Source organism: Mus pahari, chromosome 3 (genome assembly GCF_900095145.1).
Source record: "Mus pahari chromosome 3, PAHARI_EIJ_v1.1, whole genome shotgun sequence".
NCBI classification, from domain to species: domain Eukaryota; kingdom Metazoa; phylum Chordata; class Mammalia; order Rodentia; family Muridae; genus Mus; species Mus pahari.
The window spans coordinates 127,021,339-127,039,725 of NC_034592.1; the positions used below are offsets into that span (position 1 = coordinate 127,021,339).

The following is an 18,387-nucleotide window of genomic DNA, read 5'->3' on the forward strand; positions in this document are numbered from 1 at the left end:
TTCCCCTCTCTCTCCGAGTGGACTCACATGTACTATTCTGTAAGTAAAAGGGAGAGAGAGAGAGAGAGAGAGAGAGAGAGAGAGAGAGAGAGAGAGAGAGAGAGAGAGAGAGAGAGAGAGAGAGAGAGAGAGAGCTAGCTGCTGGAGGCCCAGAAATGATGAGTTTCTCATACAATGTGGAATGTTCTCCAAAGGAGGGGCCTAAGAGCTAGACTTTTTGCTTGATGGCAGAAAACAAAACACCCGTGAAACTGCACTCACAGAAGCATCTGATAGCACTAAGCAGATGTCCACATATCTGTAGGAGGAGACCTCCCGGGTCTCTTATAGACAGTGGCTCTCTTTCCTGATGGATGTCCTGAACATCACAGCAAGGATGAGGGCATGAGTCGGGGGAAGAGGAGCAGCCATCAAGAAACACAATATCATGCTGAGTAAGTGTGGTCTTGCTTTCAGCAGATTTAGCAGAAACTAAGTTACATCCATATTAAACCCATTCCTAGGAACATATTTCTGTGAACCTTTGTAGGAAAGAAAGAGCCAGTCTGTAACGCTCTCATCCAAGTCAAATTGTTTCCAGCCATCTGTCTGCTGTGGGTGAGGGGTCACCACCAGGCAGGGAATACTGCAGGGCAGAGGGGGAAGTGCCCAGAAGTGGGCTGAGCCCAGTTTGAGGGAGCACAAGACAGGCTCATCCCGCTCTGCATCCTGGGAAGAGACTTTTCGGATACACCGTCTGCTCTCTGCTAAGGAAAGGACATAGCTGGTCTGCTATGAATTCTTACAAATTACTTAATTAAGCTATATTATAGGGGAGGATATATACGTGCTATATACTTTTATGTTATCCTCCTTGTGTACATATACATATATGATTATATAATGTTGTACCACCTCTACAGAGACATGGCTGGTTCTAAGGATGAAGCAGTGGTTTAAGAACTTGGATGAGAAGAACTTTATTATATAGTACTTTATACTTTTTGGCTTTAAACCACAAGTAATTGTTATCTATGGAAAGATAAATCAATAACCAGGCTGGGAATGTAGTTCAGTTGGCAGAGTATTTGGTTAGCATGCATGAAGCCTTGGGTTCAATCCCCTGTACCACATAAAATCCAATGTGGTGGTACAAGTCTGTAATCCCAGCACTTGGAAGGTGGAGGCGGCAGGATTACAAGTTCAAGGTCATCCTTGGCTACATAACAAGTTCAAGGACAAGACACATGAGACCCTGTCTCAAAACAACAATAAAGAAGAACAAAAATCAAAACCAAATTTCAAAATTATCAATAAAATATTTTTAAAAATCTGGACATGGTGGCACATGCCTTTAATGCCATCATTTGGGGGGCAGAGACAGATCTCTGTGAGTTCAAGGCCAGCCTGGTCTACATAGCAAATTCTAGGCCAGCCATGTCTATATAGTCTCAGAAAAAAAAAACAAAAAGGAAAACAAAACAACAAAACAGAAAATAAAACACAAAACGCTCATTTTACCATACTCTAAGGTATATGTGGTATTGGGTAGTTACACCACCTTTAAAAAAAAAAAAAGCTGGGTTTGTTTGTCACAACCTGTAATCGCAGCTACTTAGGAGGCTTAGGAGGCAGGAAGATCCCTCGTTGTTCAAGGCCTGTCTATGCTATAGGGTGAGTTCAAGGCCAGCTTGAGCAACTTTATGAGATCTTATTTCCAAATAAAGAGAGCTGGGAATATAGCCCAGTGGTACAACGCTTGCCTTAGCATCTGCAAGGCATTAGGTTCAATCTCTCTCTCTCTCTCCCCCCCCTCTCTCTCTCTCACACACACACACACACACACACACACACAAACCCACACGCACTCTCTCCTCTCCCTCCCTTACACCCCCCCTCACACACACACAATCTCTCTCCTCGTCTCTCTCTTCTCCCTCTCTTTCACACATACACACACACAGAGATGCGCGCGCGCACATACACACACACACACACACACACACACACACACACACACACACACACAGTCTTAGAGTTCTTTTCAACCCTAATTCTTACACTTAAATACACATTCTGAAACTAAGCCCAGCTGTAGCCGGGCAGTCCCTGCAGCCTCCTGACCCCTCAGATCTAACTGTCTCCTAGGATGTGGTTCCCAGGTGGAGAAAGTTGGTCCTCCAGACCTTGGGTGAACTTAGTGGCAAAGAGAGAAGAGGTGAGGTCATCCCCCATCTCCAGAGCGATGTCATATGCTGTCTGGCCTCTTGTGTTCTTCTTTTGGGTGTTTGCATTGCATCTGCAAAGGAAGTAGAGACACAATCACTCAGGTGCATGACCCTCAGAACTTGACTCTTCCTTGCCTAGAGGCCAATGTACCCCATAAAAGCCTCTAAGAAGACACTATGGCTTCAACTCTCAGAGTGACTCTATCTTGTTGGGGTATACTATGTGAAAATGTGTCTTTCCTCACCTACCTAAGACATTCTCTGATTGGCTTTAGTAAAAATCTGATGGCAAATTAGCTGGGCAGGAAGTGGAAGGTGGGACTTCCTGGGAGGGAGAAAGGAACTCTGGGAAGAAGGAAAAAGAAGTCCTTTCATGTCACCAGGAAACATGGGAGGAGACAGACATGATCATAGGCCTGGAAGGTATAGTTGGCCATGTGGCTGGATGGGGTTAGGTGGTCAGATTAAGTTAGATGAACTGGTTGAGAGTCTGCCCTGCTAAGGCCTAACTAAGGTTCTGAAATATTAAAAGGTTTCTATGTGGTTATACAGGGGGAAAGCCGGTTAAGGAATGATTCCAGTGTATTAGTTTCCAGAATTAATTAATATAGACATATGAACATAAGAACCATACTTTTTACACAACCTTGAGACCTTTCAAGGGGCTGTGTGATTTCAAATATTCAATTGCCTGCTTGAGTCATTTGTCCTAACTGCATCAAAGTCCTATAACCATGTTCAATGATGGTAACATTCACTGTGTGATAGTGGCCTTCATTGCCAGGGGTAACAACAGTTCAGAAGGTAGGGCCGTTCTAACGCCACTGAATGTCAATCGAGATGTCACTGGCACCCTCAGTTTTTCTGAACATACCCCAGTAAAGTGGCGATGCTCTCCCTTCCTTCCAGGCCAAGTAGAGTTGCTTCGTGAAGAGCTGTATTTCTGAACCTATTCGTGGGGAAAGAATGTCTGGGTAAATCTTTAGTGTTATCAGTACAAAGGGAAGGGATTAAGCATGGGTCCTCAGGTTTGGTGATAGGTACCTGCTGAATCATCCTACTGGCCCTAATTCTCGTTTGCTAAGGAACAACTTGCCAAGCCTCTCTGCTACAGAAAAGCTAATGCCTGAGACTGGAAGGTTGGAGGGAACGGGAAATGCTTCCCTGGGTCTACTGAGTCCAGCTGCAGGGCAAAGGCCTGATGAAAGGTCTAAACTCTTTTTTTTTTTTTTTCTAGATAGGACTCACTATGTATTCTGGCTGTCCTGGAAATCACTGTAGACCAGGCTGGCCTTGAACTCACAGAGATCCACCTGCTTCTGCCTCCCAAATGCTGAGATCAAAGGCATGTTCGACTATGCCCAGCTCAGGCTAACCCTTTTAAATGAATATATTTGAGCTAGATTTAATAGCATTTTACTTCCTAGGGGCAAGTCTACTGTCCTTTACTGGCAACTATTAAAAAAGAAGAAATTTGTGTTTGATTTGAGAGTGGCATCCAGTCTGGCTTTCTTCCCTAAAAGTCTTCCACCCATGTAAGTTAAACCCTGCTCAGGGCAACCTTGATAATGCAGCCGGAGTGGACCTATTACACTGTGTAGTCAAATGGGCAGGCACAGTCTCAGTCCTGGGGCTTAGCAGAGCTGCAATGGCACTGTCTCACCAGTCAGATGGGCTCACACCTGCATCTGTGTCACCGTGGAGTGCTGATGAAGTACGTAAGGAAGCTAAGGAAGAGCACATTAAAATGGCAACTTGTACTATGGACAGCTTAGTTTCAGACTCTTGGTTGGAATGTTCATGAATCCAGAACTCATTTCACTGATGAATCATTCAAAAACTGTGTGTCAGGCACCAGGCATCACGCTTAAGTGCTGTGAAAAGTTGGTTTGGATTATGTACAGTATATTATAGAGCAAATAGTGTCTCTGGGCACAGTAGTGCACACCTTGGATCCTAGTACTCAGGATGCAGAGGCAGGTGAATCTGAATTCAAGGCCAGCCAGGGCTATACAGTGAGACCTTATTATGCCCCCCCCCCCAACACATAGCATCATTTCATGATCAAGACAATGAGGCAAAGGTGTGGAACATGAAGGGGGTGGTAGCATGGTGAATAGAAACCTTCAGAAAACTTAAGAAAGTCAACAAAGTTTTATAATGTATATCAAATATTCTGCTATAAAATAAAACTGAAAGGGAGGAGTATTTTCTCATATACGTGTCTTATGGGAAATATAAAAATGCTCTCAGAAAAAACATATAGTTCCTGTGTTTTGAGATAGGCTCTTGTTATTGTAGACCTGTCTAGCCTCAAATCCATGGTCCTCCTGTTTCTAAGTGCCGAGACTGAAGGTGTGTACCAACAGACATAGTGACATATTTTATAAGTACATATAGTTAACTTGAAAGAAGAAGAAAAGCGAAATGAGTAACAGTCATAAAGAATATGTTTTGAATAAAAACACAAGAGAAACTGAAACTAATAACAGAAGCAAAGCTATAGGAGCTTTTCTCCCCATCTCCATGGTAGCCGGAAATACCCAACAACGTCTCACCAAACCAGGCCTTGAACTTGTCTGTTTAAGAATCCAGGAAGCAAGAGGGTGTGCAGCATCCTGAGACATTTCTACTGTGACAGCTTGTCATAAATGATATACACTCCAGGGGATCCTCCAAATTTGGAAGCAAAGACTCACAGATAGGGACTGGGTTGTGAGTCAAGGTGGTTCTGAGGATGGACAGCGACTTTACATAGGACTTCTTCATCCTCAGATGGGGAAATCTAAGGAGCCAAGAGATCGTTTGGTAAACCCACATGCCAGCTCCTTACTGTGGTATGGTGATGTGCAGGCAGCTATTTAATGCCTTCTTTCTGCATTAAATTCATGGATGTATTTTCACAAAGTCTCGCATTACTTGATAAAGTTCTTAATAGTTTGGATCATGCCAAAAACTTTGTCCATTATCTCAAGAGTTAAAGATTTGCTAGATTCAGACAAGTTCATGTTGGATGGGGTGGCACACACCTATAATCCTAGCACCCAGGAAGCAGCAAATTCAAGGCCAGATTAGCCAACATTTGCAAGTTTTAGGTTGGCCATTTCTATATAAAAAAATGTCACAAAAGGTAAAAATATGTTAGCAAAAGCACTGTCATTTATAAAGCCTAATAAGTTAGGCAACCCAATTGAGTATGGATCCAACATGACCAGAGAGCCCCCTGCTCCTGCCATCATACCTTCCCTGCCTGCTACCAGCTTGGACTACATCCTCCCAGAACTGTAAGCCCAATTATGCCCTTTCTCCCGTAACTTGTTTCTAACAGGGCTTTTTAACCACAGGGATAACAAAGAAATTAAAACACTAGCTTTGGAGAACTCCCTACTTAGCCTCTTACTAAGGCTGAAATAGATTAAAGCAGTTCTAAGTGGTTCCTGCTGAACAGGGCACTTGTATGGACTGATTCTACTGCAACAGAACCCTGTGAGCTACACCCAGTCACAACAGGGTGCTCCACTGTCCTTTCAGCGGTTCACTTACGGTCCCCACTGCTGGTCGATGTCTGCTCCTCTCTGAGCGAGGACTGGAATGGCTTCATAGTGTTTATTCACAACAGCCACAATAACAGCAGGTCGACCTTGACTATCACAGCAGTTAGGGTCTGCTCCCTGTGGGTCACGGAAAAGGACAGACTTGCCATAAAACCCTGAATTCAACATTGCCCATCTGCCATCCCACCATGAACAACACATGTCCTAGAATGGGATGATGGCACTGAGTACAAGTCACAGGAAAGGAGAATGAGGAATCTCATGAACACAGCTATAGTGAACAAGGCCCCCAGATGTTTAAGACTTCTCCCCACATCAGGAGGAGCCACATTTTCATGGCAGGAAAGCAGGCTGAAGGTAAATGGCCACAGAGCAGGGATTCCGTCTAGCCTCATGGACTTGGATTCACATGTGCTTGCCTACGTGAGTCTTTGCTATAAACATTGGCAGAGTAACAATGAGTGGGAAGCTCTTTGCTAGTCATTTACCCCATTTGCATACAGAGTTTAGTTAACAGGCAGCAGGCACAAACCAGGCTGATCTCTGAAGAGAGGCCCGTTCTGATGGCACTCACTTCATCCAGCAGCTGTTCCAGCACAGACAGTCTTCCTTTCCCTGAGGAGCCAACTTCCTCCAGCAGGAGTTTGTTTTCAGGCTGCAGGATGACAGAATGTGGTCATCTTCATCTTCTTTGTGCATCTGTGTTGTGTTGTAGAGTCCCAGCCCCAACATCTAAGGCACAATCCCCCAGTGCTCCTTTCCCCAGCTTAGCAGTCACATTCTCTACTGAACCCCACAGATGGGTGAGTGCTGAGAGAGGGAGTGTGAGTGTGAGAGAGAGAGAGAGAGAGTGTGTGTGTGTGTGTGTGTGTGTGTGTGTGTGTGTGTGTGTCTGGGTGTCCACAGTCTTCCACATGCAGCAGTACTGACATCTCTGTGTAACTGTAACATGTGTAACCTGTGCTCAGCTCCCAAGCCTGGCTTGGGTAAGGACACTGTGTTGACACTGTTTTATATAATCAAGGGTAAGGAGGCTCATGAGAGACCTCACAAAACCTCAGAAACTTTGCTAGCTTTGTAATGAATGTAATGAATATTTCTAGGAAGAGCAGCTAGGGTGAAACCTAGAATCTACTTTGCAGGCTTACTAAAGTGCTCGAGGCCAGGCCACTATGACAGATCACAAACACACCTCAGAAATGGAACCAACAGAGCCTATCTCTTAGGAAAAATACTTTCATTTGTCCATAGACATAGAAAGAATTTCTTTTATGTTTATATATATTTGAAATCATATATATATATATATATATATATATATATATATATATATATATGAATGATTTCAAATATGGAAAGTCTATAGGAAGTGGGCCCCCCAAAAGCACATTGCTTTTAGTATGCTTCTGTCACCGTATCCTGCTCTTTGTAAAAGTGTTGACAAAACCTAATCCCCCTGCCTTCCTGGGTTCAAATGTTTCAGAAGATATGGGGTTCAGGCCACATTACCCCTCCCTTGCCACACCTCTTTGCTGGTGACTTTCTTAGGACAAGGTACTGTATCCAAATCAGAGAAACGCCAGCATGGGTCTTAGGTCTGGGACCCAGTCACAATGATTTCTGCACCTTACAGGAAACTGTATTAGAATGTCAGTTTCATGAGCTCTGGAGCCACATCTGAGTATACTCAGAGTAATCGCTCCACAGCGGGAGCTGGGAGTGCAGACAAGAAGTAAAGGCGCACAGCAGCAGATCTGAGTCACTACACTAAGGGGATATGGTCCCCAGCCAGTGGAACTGTTTGGAAAGGGCTAGGAGGTGTGGCCTTGTTGAAGTGAGTGTGGCATTGGGAGTGGGCTTTTAGGTTTTAAAAGCCCATGCCAGGTCCAGTTTTCCCTCTCTGCCTGTGGGTAAGGATGCAGTTCTCAGCTAATGGCCCAGTGTCTGTCTGCATGCCACCATGCTTCCTGACAGGATGATAATGGATTAACCCTCTGATACTTTAAGCAAGCCCCCAATTAAACTCTTTCTCACAGCACTAGAACAGGAACAAATGAAACCATCTATGACTATCCACCTACACAGGGACTTCAACTCATATACCTATCAGGCTCAGGATTTACACTGGACAACCCAGGCCTGGCCCCAATACCTATCCAACTAGTCCCTCATTATTCAGTGAAGAGACAATGAAGGGTCTTCATGTATTTAGCCAAACCAAATACAAAACAGAGATAGATGAGCACTCAGAACTGACCCCAGAATAAACAGATGATCCAGGACATTGATGGGACTAGTTTAAAATAGTTCTAGTTTATCATTCTGAGAAATTTTTAAAGGATTATGCCTCCAAAATAGATAATACAGTTACTTAAGAGGAGGAGAAAATGAGAAAGCATTCCATTACAAAATGTCCATCCAAATAAACGTCAAAGCGGCCAGCTGCAAAGGAGCTGCAGAGACCAAGAAGGTCACCTACTGTGAGTGGCTCTGGGTTTCCAAGGAAGCTTTTAGCCTTGAGATTCTTCATCTTCTTGACACTTTCGGGGTTGTCTGCGATGCTCTGGCTATAGGCACTTACTGAAATGACAAAGGTTTGGAGACCAAATGACCCTGCCTTATTTCCCACATGCAAGGAGGCCCCTCAAAAGTCACAAGGATGAAATGGATTTCCTAGAAATTTTTTATTAAACCTGGGAGGAAGGACCATTGACCAACACCATCCAGGAACTGGAAAGTGAGGGAGGGAGGGAAAAGAAGGGATTTTAAGTTTTAGGTTAAAAAACACATGTACACACTCTCCAGCTAAAGCAAATAAATGCCCCAAGCCCTGTGAAGGACTTTAAAAGCCACACCCCAACTCCAGGGAAGTCAGAGAAATAAGCTGCCTGAGACATAGTGAGCTTTGTGACTTGGCTTCGGAGTTTATACAAGTGTCATCGGTCCTTGCTCAGTTGTCTTTGGCTAATTTCTGAAAGCTCACATAAGGGTATTACTCACCCAAGCTGGACCTGCTGTCATACAGCCCGTTTCCACCTTCGGTGACACTGCTCAGAAAGTGGTCACTGAGATTCACCGACTTGTTGAAATACAGGCTCTGGTCAATGAAAACATTTCAAGCATTACTAATGATGGTGTTTTCTCAACAGAGAGAACAATCACTGCTAGTCTGTTCCTCAGGGGGGACACTTTGCCTGCCTAATCACAGATCCGAGGCCTGGAACCTTGTGCACTGTAGGTAACCAGTCTGCCACTAAGTTATATCTCCAGGATACACAAACAGTGTCTCACAAAGTTGTCCCAGATGGCTCTGAACCCACTCCAGCCTTTACCTTGATATGAACACCAGTAAACATTTTTGCCAGTCTTTTTCCAAGTTTGATGTATCCCAGACATAATCACTTCAGTGAGTTCTAAATGGCCCAGAGGAGTACCGGAGCAAGGGTGGGTGGCAACTCCAGTTCCTACCAAATCCTTCTGTGCCAGACAACTAACTAGCCTCTTTGATGGCATGGGTATTTACATAATCCTATGGAATTCCTTGTGAAAGTCATGTGTGGTGGTTTGAAAGAAAATGACCCACATAGAACCAAAGGGAGGGTCACAATTAGGAGGTGTGGCCTTTTTGGAGTAGATATGGTCTTGTTGGAGGAAGTGGTCACTGGGTGTGGGCTTTGAGGTCTCAGATGTTCAAGTCACACCCAGCGTGGTAGTCACTTCCTGCTGCCTATGATCCTGATGTAGAACTCTCAGCTCCTTCTCCAGTATTATGTCTGCATGCATGTCACCATGCATGCCATCATGATGATAATGGACTAAATCTCTGAACTGTAAACCAGCCTCAGTGAAATGTTTTCCTTTATAACAGTTGCTGTGGTCATGGTGTCTTTTCACAGCAATAAAGCTCTAACTCAGACACCAGGTTTCCTACTGTTTGAAACTTTCCTTTCTAGTCATTACACAAAAGCATTTATGTAAACTGTAAGCCGGGATTCACCAGTACAATCAGATCACAAATAACTTGTAAAGGATTACATACCTTGTTTGAGACTTGAATATAGTTCAGTCTGATGCTAACTTCATAGCCATCTTCATGGACAGTGGCAGAGATAAGCTTTAAAAAGAAATGTAAGGACATTCTCAATTGTGGTGTGGGACTCAGTATCTAAAAATTCTAAGATATCAGACTCTATATTTAATAAAACATTTACTACAGAAGAAGGTCAAATAGAGAAGCAAAGGGAATAAACTAGATGAGATAAATAGAAAACAAAAAACAAAATAACACCCCCAAACCAACTGATCTGTAATCCTAATTATAAATGAGCGAAATACTTCAATCAAGGACACAGACTCTCAGACTGAATAAGGAAACAAGATCCAAATTTATATTTTCCACAATAGACTTCCTTCAGTCAACCGCATGGCTAAGACCTCACTTTTGTAAAGGGATTCTGGTGAATGGGTGGGAGGTAGAAGCTCAGAAGCAAGCAGCCTTCTCTGTCCCCTGTGGAACAAATTTAAACAGGGGCAACTGTTCTTGAAAATTAGATGGTAACGTTTTTTTTTTTAGGTCTTGTGAGGCAGAAGTCCTCTAATGCAAATGCTTAGCCTTGAGGTTGCAGCTCAAAGCAGCCACAGTTCACATGTAAATGGATGGAAATACCTCTGATCCAATAACCAGAGGGCACAGTTTACTCAACTCCAGCTCAGGACCAAGTATAGACAAGCTACCAAAGGAGTTCATTCCAGGAAGCTGAGCAGTCCTTGAAGACAAGACCGACTCAGTGTTGGATGGCTTTGTGACAGGAGCTGACAGACTCAGTGTTGGATGGTTTTGTGACAGGAGCTGACAGACTCAGTGTTGGATGGTTTTGTGACAGAGAAGCTGACGGTCTGACTGGAAGGATCTCTTCTAGTCTGTGACAAACAGGACATGTTCTTCCATTATCTGTCTTTTAGTATTGATTTTGTGCCAAAGAAAAGGTGTGGCTTGGAATCTGATGCTCATTATGATCTAAATGCCTAAGATGCAGCAGTGCAGTTTGGAGCAGCTTGCCAAACTTCTCTGGGCTGCAGTTACACTGGTAATCAAGAAAGACTTCCTATGAATATCTACAGAGTAAAACCAAGCAATGCAACACAACACAAGACAACACAAAACTTAAATTTTGTGCCAGTAAAAACCACTGCTTTCTTATGTTCGTGTCCGTATTCCTCACAGGAGCCAGTAAGGCTGGAAAGCACTTAAGGAAGAGAAGGCACAGCTGACAGGTGCAGTCTTAGGAAGGCCTGTTCCCAGGGATGCTCCGAGCAGAAGCCTCATCTTACCCACCTTCCCCATCCTGGGCTCTGCAATCAAGGCCCGGAATTCAGGGTTATTCTGAGCATAGGATCTGAGGTGAGCAGAGATGTGATCCAACTGTTTTCTCCAGTAGCCTAAAAAAGGAGAGACACCCAAGCATGGATAAGTCTTCCATAATTAAGAAAGACAGAAGCAAGTGTGGAACATATGTTCTCAGGTTATTTTCCTGGGCCAACTGTATTGGCTTTCCATATAGAACCCCAAGTACACACTAAAGTAAGTTCCACAAACACCCCAGCTATTATACATGATCATCGCAAGTTACAGCATTTCAAAATTTCATGGATTGCTGCATGTCAAGCCCTTCTTCTTAGGTTGTCCTGTCTTACAAATAAATCATGCTTCTTAAATGTATGGGTTTGACATTTGTATTTGTCCCAATCAACAAACAGAATGTGTCCACTTCTCCAGAAAGTTTCCTGTGCCCTTTCTAGTCTACACAGGGATTTTGATGTATTTGAATTAGAAGTCAGAGCAGTTTCGTGAGACCCGATGTTTGGTTCTCATGTGTGAGAGGAAGACATAGTAGCTCCCACCCTTCTGCCCAGGTTGGAGGTCCTCAACATGGTGAGATGGATTGAGGTGAGTGAGATCTCAGCTAAGATGGCAGAACCAGTCAGCCACTGACAGGGTTAGCTCTTCTTTCCTCCTGCTATTGGGTTCACTCACATGGCTTAGTCCTTGTTGGAACATGGTACCTCTTTTCTCCTTAAGTAGGCTCCCTTTCATTCAGGAACACACAGTGATTTTCTTTACTTGGTGATAACTTTCTAGAGAGCAAACTGACCTTCGTCTTTCTTAAGGCTTAAGGGTATCTGACCTATCACGTTCCATTGGCCAGCAAGTGACCCGGCCAGCTACATTCCAAGAGAGAGGAAATAGTCTTTTCCTTTTGAGGACAGGAGGGATATTAGGAATCATTGTGCAAACAGCTGTAGGCAGTCTCCCTTAGGACGAATGCTACATTCGAGTCTGTAAGAGTCGATCAAACTGTGGCTGAGTTCTAACTCCTAGCAAGAGCAGAGCTGGGATACTTCCGTCACAGCACCTGAGGAGCGTGGTATTCCCTTTCCCCAGAGAAACCAGTTTAGAAAGCAGTGAGAAGCTGGAGGGTACATGCTCCTGCAGGGGACACAGGGTTGACTCCTAACACTCACATGGTGGCTCACAATCACCTCTAACTTTAGTTCCAGGACATCTGGTGCCCTCTTTGACCTCCATGGCAGACACCAAGCATACACATAATGCAAACACATATATGCAGGTAAAACACTCATACATATAAAATAAACAAATCTAAAGATAAGGATTTAAATTCTCTGGGGGTGTTTCTAGAGACATCAGTACATTAATAAAAACTGAAACTCAGAATAGTCAGTGGGTGGTGTCTGAATCCTGATCCTCTCTCCCTCCCTCTTGCCTAACAGGATGGAAACTCCACTCCAGGTAAGTGGAGTCAGGAACACAGTCCTGTCCATCTTAGTTCTAAGTTCTACTTCAGTATCTCCTCAGGATAGGCAGGACTTCCATATTTCTCCTCCTGCCACAACTGCTTACTCTACAGCCTAAGTTCTTGGCAAGCATGGTCAAAAGGGTGGAGACTCTACACTGATGTCATACATTGTTGATATTGGGTACCCAGATCACCTGTGCTTGACTCACTTATTAAAGGCCCCTTTTGAGAGAGGTAGAAATAGAAAACTATATGTGATTGCTGTATTCCTTGGGTTACTCTGAGAGAAAAGTACCATTGTCTATGCCAAAACAGATTTCTGCCTAAGGTGGAAAGGAGGCCAGAAATCAGAGTCTGGAAGCTCCTACCAAAGCATGGCTTCATTGTAACAGAGTGTGGAAAAGTTCAGGCTCAGAACAGTGGAGAGGATGTGTAGTTGTTTGAATAGGTCTGGCCTCATTGACTCATGTGTTTGAATGTTTGGTCCATATGGAGTGGCACTATTAGGAGGTGTGGCCTTGTTGGAGGAAGCATGTCACTGTGCAGGTGGGCTTTGAGGTCCTATATGCTCACGCTTGTCCCAGTGTGGCACAGTCTCCTTCTGCCTGTGGATCAAGACATAAAGCTCTCAACTCCTTCTCTAGTGTGTCTGTCTGCACACTGCCATGATGACAGTGAAGTAAACCTCTGACTCTGTAAGCCAGCCCCAGTGACATGTTTTCCTTTTTAAGAATTGCTTTGGTCATGGTGTCTCTTCACAGCAGTGAAACTGAGACAGGATAAAATCAGGGGCAAATTTAAGATACTGGGTAATTAGTTCTATGGTAGGGTGTTTGCCTCGCATGCACAAGGCCCCTCAGTTCAATACCAAAGAATGAAGTGGGGGCAGTTACAATGCTGATAAATTTACTACAGAAAACAGCTATATCATAGGTCAGTCACTTTACATAAAACCAGGATAATAATTAGGTAATAAGAGCTCTTCTGAAGTTGGAAAATTATTCAAACACCGACCTAAGAAAATGCTGCTGTAAAAGATTCTTCATTTAATTGGGTCAGTCTGTGGAAGGACTGATGTTCTAGAACATGGTGGAAACACCAGAGCAATGAATGGCCTAACACTATGCTGGCTCAGTGGCTGGGAGTGGTCAGGGAGCCTTGCCAAAACCGCACAACCACCATCTTCTTAGGATGGCAGAATGCAGGCCAAAGGTGTGCTCCCCAGTGAGCTGCATCAGAGTTTTCACACTGCAGGGTGAACTAAAGTTCACCAGAAAGACTGAGCTAGCTGCTAGACAGATACTGTGCCAACAGCAGTGAAAAGTCTGGAGGGAAACCAGCCCAGGCTTGAAATAATCAATTATTTAAAATCTCCAGTTTCAACAAAACGTGAAAACAAAGAGGAAAGTTCAATAAAACGAAGGGATCAAAGGAAGGTGAGAAAACCTGCCTGTGACAACAGCTGCACACTGAGGCTTTAAGCAAACTTCCTAGGAGTCATTAGAAACGCTCAGGGGTTTAGGCTGCAGATGCTGTAGATGTTCCATTGCTCCTGCAGCACCCCCTCCTCTCTCTCTGGGATACTATGTGAAGGACGTCGGTCACGAGGACCAGAGAAATGTCAGGAAGAGGCAAGCCCGTGGACAGGCAGATCAGTGGCTGTCAGGCAATCTGGCTGGCCCTTGGGAGAAGGGATGTGGAAGGTGACCATCTGAGAAGCACAGGCTTGCTCCTGGGGTTCAGACTGTGTTCTGCAGACTGTGAAGACAGCTACGTAACATCACTAACATGCCTGACGTCATTCGATTGCACACTTAAGCATAGTTAAAATGGTGAACTTTTCACTATGTGAGTTTTAAACACTAAAAAGCTGTAACGGCCGGCGATAAAGATGACACAGACTCAGCCTGTCTGCTCAGCAGAGGCCCACATGTACCATGAGACTGATGGACTGGACCGCAAGGTAGGAGTAAAAGTTTAAGGGAAGGCTGCTGTTCCTACAGAGAAAATGACCTGAACAAAGGAAACGGGACATAACTCCCAGTCCATGAAAATGAGTCTGAAAGGGAGAACAACTGTGAGGTTCTGTCAGAGAGAGGGTTTCTCCCACCAGAAGCAAGTACATCCCTCACCTCTTCCCGGGCTGACGGCTGTGAGGACCGGCCTGTGGTCACTCATCTTCTCCTGCCTCTGCCTGTGAGAAGCCACCTCCAGTTCCTTCTTTGCCAGGAGCTTGCCAGATGGGTAGAACAGGCCAGAGGTCTGAGTGCCCATGTCCTTCTTAGACCCACTGGCAGATGTGGGCAAAGGGACGTTTAGGGACTGCCAGGCAGATCGGGGCTATGAGCAAGGGAGACAATACACTTAAAGATTAGAATATAATTTAATTAAATTCATCTACATTCAGAGAATATAATTTAAATCAGAATAAAAACACCTAAAAACTTTCTTTGAACTAAAAGTTTTATTGCTGGGTGGTGGTAGTGGTGGTGGTGGTGGTGGTAATGGTGGTGGTGGTGGTGGTAATGGTGGTGGTGGCAATAGTGGTGGTGGCAATAGTGGTGGTGGCAATAGTGGTGGTGGCAGTGGTAGTGATGGTGGCAGTGGTGATGGTGGAGATGGTGGTGGTGATGGTGGTGGCAGTGGTGGTGATGGTGGAGATGGCGGTGGTGGTGGTGGTGATGGTAGCAGTGGTGGTAATGGTGGTGGTTGTGGCGATGGTGGCAGTGGTGGTGATGGTAGCAGTGGTGGTGATGGTGATGGTGATTGTGGTGGTGATGCTGGTGGTGATGGTAGCAGTGGTGATGGTGGTGGTAATGGTAGTGGTTGTGGCAATGGTGGCAGTCGTGGTGGTGGTGATGGTGGTGGTGGTGGTGGTGGTAGCAGTGGTGGTGGTGATGGTGATGGCAGTGGTGTCCTCCCCACCACTGCCTCATCTTCCTTGCTTGTGTCTTTCCCAGCTTTGCTTGATTCATGATGCTAGTCCACTCCCTTTGGCCATTTATTGTCCCCAGTTCAGCCAATTAATGATGCTTCTCTCCTGATTGGGGCCTGAAAGGCTTCTACCCTCTCAGTTCTGTAATTCAGTTGAATCCAGTCTTTACTATGCAAGCATATTCAACTGCTAAGAACCAATTTCTTTGATGGATCTAAGAAAATCACCATGGAAGGCTGTGTAGGTTGTCTGATGTCACCACATTTGAAGGGGCAATGTTCACATGGCAGACAGTGTATTTCTGTGTATTTATTAGGATACATTTCCTGGTAAAGAGAAGAAAATCTAAGAAGGTACTATAAACAATTTTTTAGCAGATGTCTGACAGTATAAGAAAGAACACCTTTTTTTTTTTTTTTTTCCTCTCACTTAAACTGTGGTGTGAATGGGCCCCAGCGGGCCCCACAAGTATGACCTAGCTAAGACGGCATGGGTCCTTCACAAGCTCATGCACAGTCTCTCAGTTTCCAGCAGTAAAGAGAGAAGGGGACTGCTGGAGCATTGTGCAGCTTAGAAAATCTGTGAGAGCGAACAGGGGAATGGTTGGCCCTGTGTGTGCTGCTCAGTGACAAGCCAGAGGCTACTGACAGGGGAACATCGTACACACTAGTGTCAGTTTTCTAAGACACAGCAGAGCAAGGAGGAAGATTCTTGGAACGCTGTTGGAAAAATCCAAGAGAAGGTCATTCTGCCCGTGCAGAGAGAGTTAACTTCTTTCTGGGGCGCTACATCCACTGCCTCGTGCTATTGAACTTGAAGCTCTGTCAGAACAATGCAATTTTAGTTTCTTGATTTTTTTTTTTTTTTAAGGCAAGGTTTTACTTTCTACCCTAGGCTAGATTTAAACTTGTGCAAATATATAACTTCTGAAGAAATCATTCAAGCATTTAAAACCTAAATTGAATTTATTTACATGCCTAATTCAAAGTCCATGTGCAAGGTCTACGTATTTTGGCTCTGTTCTCCTGGGCTGACTCACAGGGCACACGAAGTCGGGACTTACACCTGCGAAACAGTTCTTACCTCAGGGAATGGGCGAGGCCCTCCAGCAACTATGGCCAAGCTGTTATGCATTCTAAATCTTGTTATGGACTTCACGTAGATACCACAGGAGCCACAGAATCGGGCAGTCAGATGATTGCTGGCCCCACATTTTGGGCAGACAGAGTGGCTAGCAGAAATGCCAAGCTAGAGAATAGAAAATATATGTATGATTTTAGAGTTTAATGTGCCTGTGTAAACTATTCTCACACCGTACAATTTCTAGCCAGGAAAATTGCATAGGCTCCTGCCTGCTGACCTAACCTACCTCAAACTTTCTCCTACCCAGGGACCAGCACTTAAAGAAACATAGCTCACCCAGGTTATCTTCCATAGTATTTATTATAGATGCTTAAAAAGTACTTCTTAAATTTATTTTATGTTCATGTGTGTGTGTGTGTGTGCATGTGTGTGTGTGCGTGCGTGTGTGTGTGTGTGTGTGTGTGTGTGTGTGTGTGACATTACAGTGCCTGGGAGGAGTCAGGGGATAACTTTGGAGGTTGGTTATTTCTTTCTACCACATGGATGGCAAGCATTGAATTCAGGCCTTCAGGCTTGGTGGAGGTTGCTCCCACTCACTGAGCCATCTTTCCAGCCTGGTAGTGTCAGTCTAGAGGAAGTAACTGGGAACCTTAGTGGGCAGCAATGGGGGATATCACCTAAATAAGCCATGATGGGTGCACATGAAGTCTGTATTATGGACAATGCAATGCAGAGCTGCTATCGGGAAGCATGACGAGGAACTAGCACAGTATATTGCCTGGTGGAAAGTCTGGGTCAGTAAGTACCAGCCCACCGGGGAACGGAGAGGATGCCTGCATTCTCAGGGGCAGGAGGGCTTCTGAGCAGAGGAGCTTCAGCCGACACGAGGAAGATGACCATTCACTCTAAGCCTTTAGTTACTCACATGCTATATTAGATGAACACAAATGATGTGAATGTTCTGATTGAAAATTAGGCAACTCCATTCACAAAAGAAATTCCAGTAGTCATTAAATGTGGAAAGGTTTAACCTCAAAATATGCAAACCAAATGGTAGTGAGAAGGGCTTCTCAGTTCCAGCGTATTAAACTATTATTTCTATCTTCCAATTCTTCCCCCTGCCCCCAGCCCGCTCCAGCCCTGCTCGCTCCAGCACACTGTAGCTGTCTTCAGACACCCCAGAAGAGGGCATCAGATCTCATTATGGATGGTTGTGAGCCACCATGTGGTTGCTGGGATTTGAACTCAGGACTTCTGGAAGAGCAGTCAGAGCTCTTAACCGCTGAGCCATCTCTCCAGCCCCTTCAAATTCTTAATACAGAAAACATAGGAAATGTTTCTTGCTAGGCCATAGGGAGACCTTGGTGGACGGGGTGCCCAGCACAAAAAGCCTTGGTCTTTTCTGTTGTTAGTGTGGTTGTCTTGTTTCGTTTTGTTTTGTTTTTCAAGACAGGCTTTCTCGGTGCAGTTCTGACTGTCCTAGAACTCCTCTGTAGATCTCTGGCTGGCCTCAGACTCACAGAGTTCTGTGATTAAAGGTATGCCCACCACCACCTGGTGAGCTCAGTCTTAAAGTGCCTACCATGGCTCCACACCAGTCACAGAAGGATGCCTCCCAGAGGTTCTGGCAGCCGCACCTGGAGCAGGAAATGGTCTCCCCATTTCGAGCGGGCGGATGAGGGACTTCATCTCCATTGCACAGCCACTGCTGAACAAAGCAGCGTTGACAGGCAGTCAGAACTACGTTCTCCAGCTCCCGCTCCATCCAAAGAACGGAAGAAAGCCTCGAA

At 44.8% G+C, this 18,387-nt stretch overlaps 1 protein-coding gene across 9 annotated transcripts in view; it reads right to left on the bottom strand.

Annotated features, from left to right (window-relative positions):
* Positions 1-1,940: 1,940 nt before the first annotated feature.
* Positions 1,941-18,387, bottom strand: part of Dzank1 (double zinc ribbon and ankyrin repeat domains 1) — a 56,584-nt gene continuing 40,137 nt past the window's right edge. For 2 of the 9 annotated variants that reach the window (XM_029536593.1, XM_029536594.1), the window contains exons 11-21: positions 18,180-18,305; positions 16,598-16,762; positions 14,712-14,919; positions 11,097-11,200; positions 9,801-9,875; positions 8,762-8,858; positions 8,241-8,341; positions 6,294-6,416; positions 5,751-5,878; positions 3,082-3,156; positions 1,941-2,278 (exon numbers count right to left, since the gene is read on the bottom strand). In XM_029536593.1, the coding sequence (XP_029392453.1) occupies positions 2,113-2,278; positions 3,082-3,156; positions 5,751-5,878; positions 6,294-6,416; positions 8,241-8,341; positions 8,762-8,858; positions 9,801-9,875; positions 11,097-11,200; positions 14,712-14,919; positions 16,598-16,762; positions 18,180-18,305 (1,368 nt within the window). In that variant the 3' untranslated portion in view covers positions 1,941-2,112. The remainder of the gene's footprint in view (positions 2,279-3,081; positions 3,157-5,750; positions 5,879-6,293; positions 6,417-8,240; positions 8,342-8,761; positions 8,859-9,800; positions 9,876-11,096; positions 11,201-14,711; positions 14,920-16,597; positions 16,763-18,179; positions 18,306-18,387) is intronic. The other 7 variants (XM_029536597.1, XM_029536595.1, XM_029536596.1 and 4 more) reach the window with 7 other exon arrangements.